Source organism: Octopus bimaculoides, chromosome 11 (genome assembly GCF_001194135.2).
Source record: "Octopus bimaculoides isolate UCB-OBI-ISO-001 chromosome 11, ASM119413v2, whole genome shotgun sequence".
Taxonomy (NCBI): Eukaryota; Metazoa; Mollusca; class Cephalopoda; order Octopoda; family Octopodidae; genus Octopus; species Octopus bimaculoides.
Genome location: NC_068991.1, coordinates 14,054,351 through 14,059,179, shown reverse-complemented (window position 1 = coordinate 14,059,179; position 4,829 = coordinate 14,054,351). Strand labels below are relative to the sequence as shown.

General features: G+C 38.8%; 1 protein-coding gene across 4 annotated transcripts in view; it reads right to left on the bottom strand.

The window, feature by feature from the left end:
• The window catches only part of LOC106871315 (uncharacterized), a 399,672-nt gene extending 395,539 nt beyond the window's left edge, over positions 1-4,133 (bottom strand). For 2 of the 4 annotated variants that reach the window (XM_052971507.1, XM_014917704.2), the window contains exon 1: positions 3,571-4,120. Coding sequence is in view for 2 of the 4 variants with exons in the window: in XM_014917704.2 (XP_014773190.1) it covers positions 3,571-3,613 (43 nt within the window). In the remaining 2 variants the exon portion in view is untranslated. Of the gene's footprint in view, positions 1-3,570 lie in introns of all 4 variants that reach the window. The other 2 variants (XM_014917700.2, XM_014917699.2) reach the window with 2 other exon arrangements.
• Positions 4,134-4,829: the final 696 nt, after the last annotated feature.

The following is a 4,829-nucleotide window of genomic DNA, read 5'->3' as shown; positions in this document are numbered from 1 at the left end:
ATATATATACGTGTATGAATAGATAGATCTATGTATACATGTATGTACGTACGTACGTACGTATGTATGTATGTATGTATTATGTATGTATGCTTGTATGTATGCATGTAAGTATGAATGTATGTATGCATGTATGTATGCATGCAGCAATGTAGGCCGGTGCATATGTATACGACAGACTTCCAAACAGTTTACGTCTCTCAAATTCACTCACAAAGCACTGGTGGGAATGCGGCTATAGTAGAAAAAACTTGTTCGAGGTGCCACACACGTGTGTTTGAAAAGCTGAGAACAGCGAAAGCGTTTACATAATACGAAAAGGTTTGTGTCATTTTATTATTTTTGAAGTTTTATAATTGATAAATTTTTAAGTTATGAAGACCTTTCTGACTGTCAAGAATTGTGCTTAAGATTTTAAAAATATTTTTTATCCCTTTTATATTTTACTTGTTTCAGTCATTAGACAGCGGCCATACTGGGGCAGCGCATTGAGGAATTTTTAGTCGAACTAATCGATCTTAGCATTTATTTTGTCTTTAAGCCTGGTACTTAACTTTTCGTTCTCTTTTACTGAACCGCTAATTTACGGGATTGTAAACACACCAGCACTTGTTGTCAAGTAGTGATTGGAGACCGATTATAGCAGCGACTCCATCTAAGAATATCTGTAGAAGGAATTGTGTTCCGAAATATCATCGGACTATGGATAACTAAATTACAGCAGCTTCTACCTGGTCGAAGACCGAGCTGCGTGTCAGTCAGCATGTCATACTCTTCAAGGAACGCAATTTATTTTCTTCGGACTATTCGTTCCATGTCTTTGCTGTTCTGTAAGGTCAGAGAGATAGGCCTATAGTTTTAACATCTGCTCTGCTTCCTCCGTTATGAATACAGCATGTTATTTCCTCCTTCAATTTTCCCGGGAGCTTCCATATGTAAGGAAACTCTGAAGAAGCTGCAGTGGTTTTGCAAGGACTCGTTTGAATGACTTGGAGACTGCAGGGAATCCATTGGAACCAGCAGTTGAGTTTGCGTCTGTATAATCTATTTCCAGTATTATACCCTCTTCTTTGATGTTGATGTAATCAATTGTTACTGTCTCCCTTTCTGCTTCTGTAGTGGTAAAAAATTCTACAGGTTTACTAAATTTCATGTGCTGTGGGATTGCGCTGAGGGTACTTTTGAATTGTTCATTCATTGTTTCACTTATCCTCATTGGGTTTCCAGTGAGGGAACCATCTTTTTGCAGGAGTGACCCTACCTTGCAACGCACAGAGACAGTTTCCTTGGCGCACTTAAAAAAAGGCTTTAGGGTTTGATTTTTCATTTTTCATGACCCAGCCTTCTTTGCTCTTTCTTTTTCATGAGAGCATTTTAAATGTTTCTCAATCTCCAATCGGAATTTTTCACTGCCGTTGAGTTTCTGGTTGAGGCGGTTTGCAATCTTTGCACGCCGTCTCTTGAACTTTTCTCTGGGAATTTTGTTTTTATGTGCAGTGGCCCTTCTCTCTGGGACAACATTGCAGGATATGGCTTGCAGTATGGAGATGAAAATTTTTGTCAGGTGTAGAGAGAGATTAGAACCAGTCCTATTTGGTGATCTCTTTCTCAATTGATTTCCAGTCTGCTTTGTGATAGTTCAGATTGGAAAGATTTTGGTTACTTCTCATAAGCTGCATGTCTGTAGGTTCCCTTGGTCCATACACATTCTGATCCGAGACTACCATCTATGTCACTTTCACATTATGGATGATATCCATATTGTTTGTGAAGCAGAGGTCAAGTATATTGCTTGCCCTGGTCGGTTGGAGTATAATTTGCCATATGTTTAACTTGTTAATGAAGTTGAACAGGGATTACACCTATTTTTGCTCACATCGCGTCATTCCTGAGAGGAAAATGCCTTCAGGCCATTTCATATTGGGTAGGCTGAAGTCTCCTATGAGAAGTACACTGAAGTGCTCTTCTAGTTTGTTTAATTTGGTTAAGACCTCTTCTATTCTTGTAATTTGGCGCATCTAGCGGGCGATGTGTAGTACATATAACTATATTGAGTTGACTTATATGTTCAATTAGTGTGTCACACACTGAGTTTGAATGTGACAAAGGGATCTGAGGCGTGAGATCTTCACAGTTGTACCATGACTCCTGTCGTTTCTGTCGCTTCGTAATACAACACACTTTGATATCTGTATTTCTGCATGTCAGGATTTTTGGTGCGATTCGGTGAGTGCTATGCATAAGGCTTGATAGCATACCACAAGGTCTCTCAAGAAAGTAATTTGGGTTCTGTTACTGAGTTGTAACAATCTTCTTATGATGCCAGGGGTGGCCACCCTGGATCCATTGGCTGTGTCGTCTTGCATGTTAGTGGGGATGGCTCCGACACTGGAACTCATGAAGCCAGGTCACTTGTTACGCAGTGTTTTGAGCCATGCATAAAAAAGATTGTTGCTTAGCTGCAGCCCTTGTGACAGCTTCTAGATAGGGCTGGCTTTTAGAGGTAGTGCGCATTACATCAACATATTTTAGTTTTGATGCGAGAGATGCGTGACTTTTTTCCCTTTGGAGCCTTCCTTTGTCTTTTGGTCCTTGGGATGGGGAGGAGTTCTTGCTTTTGTTCTGCCTGTGGCATAGTTGTTGGTACAAGAAGCGGCAGTTTGCACCGTCATCTCCATGCCAGCAGATACCGCGTAGAAAGAATAGACACACTTATGTGCACTTCCTAACTATTTGTGTCTTTGCATTTTGGCTAACTTTTTTCGTTTTACTTGAGGACTCTCGTTTGTTTTTGTTCTCATTTTTACTTCTGTCATCATCCTGTCTTCTTTTTCTTTGTTTTTAGCTCTGTTTTGCTCTAGCACCTGATCCAGAGGATTTTGCTAGTCCCCGACTCTACCGCTCTCTGCGGGTTGTGCTCACACCACGTCTTAACTCTCTGTAGTCCCCACTTTTCCCACAGTTTCCAATGCAGCACTACTTGATCGTGTCGCCACGACTTGTGGTTTTGGGAAACTCTAGGGCATTCGTTCGTGATATGGGCAATGATTTCATCCACTCTATTGCAGATGCGGCACAGCGGAGACACTTGCCCATGAACTATGTTGTCCCTCCAGTTCGTGGCCAAAGCTTGGCCATGCGTTACAAGTATAGCGCTGCCGGTCTCTTATTTTAGTGTTCCTTTCATCAGCCATTCCCACCTATTTTTTCCAGTAACTTCCTTGGCTGCAAGTAATTGATTGCGTAGACCCTATTATCATCATCATCATCATCATCATCATCATCATTATTATTATTAACAACAACAACAACAACAACAACAACAACAACAACAACAACAACAACAACAATAATAATAATAATAATAATAATAATAATAATTTCTAATGTGATCAATAAGCCAGAAATTTAATGGAAAGGGTTAGTACTAGACAAGTTACTGTGATCGATAAAATCAACTTTAAAAATCCCTCAAAAAATGCTACCCCAGCCTGGCCGCAGGTGAATGACTAATATCAGAAAATTAATAAAATATAACTTTTAGATAAAGAAAGAAAAAATAAAACTCACGGGGTAGTGTTCGAGTGTTTTTACCGCAGCAAACCCAAAACATTGTATATCGCCTTTGTGTTTTTTCTCTGAAATTTCTTCAAAATTTAATTGAAGTCTTTACATATAAATTGACAATGGAATGAATATCACATTTCTCTAATCACCGTTGTTGCTTCTTCTAGATTTCATACAGTGTTAACACTTTTTCCTGTTCTCTCTCTCCCGCTCTCTCTCCCTCTTCTCTCTCTCTCTTTCTTTCTCTCTTTTTTTTTTTCTCTCTCTATCTTTCTTTTACGTTTTGACTTCGAAATACGCTTCTGCTTTTGTTTTCCTTTTTGTTGTTGGTAGGGAACATTTTCTGTTGTCCAACAACCGTCAGGGAACGTACTTTAGTATCTTACATGTATATCGAAAGTACAAAATTTGTTCTCAAAATCACAGTCGAGCCACACCAATACAGAATCTATGAAGCGGAAGTGTAAGCCACTACAAAGCCAAATCTGGGACGCTCACTTACAATGGCAAACTGAAGCGTATATTGAACAAACGAAGGGAGTCTATTGTTCTTAGAAACCAACAAAGGGAGCGTTTAGTAAACTAAGGAGTTATTAACATAGGTCAAGTAATTAACAAAACGAATGTTATGAATGAATACACATGCACCGGGGCAGAAATTCTATTACAGTTTTCTTTTTATTACCAATAAAGAAATATTTTCAATGAAGTAAATTAAATGAAGATTTTAAATAATAGATTTAAGAAGCCTCGACATTTTCTAAAATTTGAAAATATCTAATTATTACGTCATCTCAATCATGACTATCTATGCAAGTTAGAAAATTCAAGGGAGATAATACGTCCGGTCATCAACGCAGAACTATGAAAAAGAAATGAAGGGGTTGAGTTCGAATTAAGTGCATCTCGTTTTCTAAAATTACATTGTCCATACCACTTTAAGATGCTAGTGTTGGATTTGAGGGAGATTTGGCTGCTACGTCTAACAAGTTGATCGACCGATTAGTGACCCCTTCTCTCCCTGCGTTAGCTCTTATCAAAGGAATGTACCTAAAGAGGTTTTTCAATGGTTTGCTAATATTTAGCATCAGGTCATCTTTGATAAAGTAGAACCATGCTATCAAAGATATTCCAGCCTAGACGTGACCCTTCCATCTCTTTACATATCAGGGGCTACATTGGCGAATGTCTCTTTTGTTTTTTCTAAGTCGATAGATCGTGATTCGAGTGAGATTTCGCTGTTGTTTCTAAAAGGTTGATAG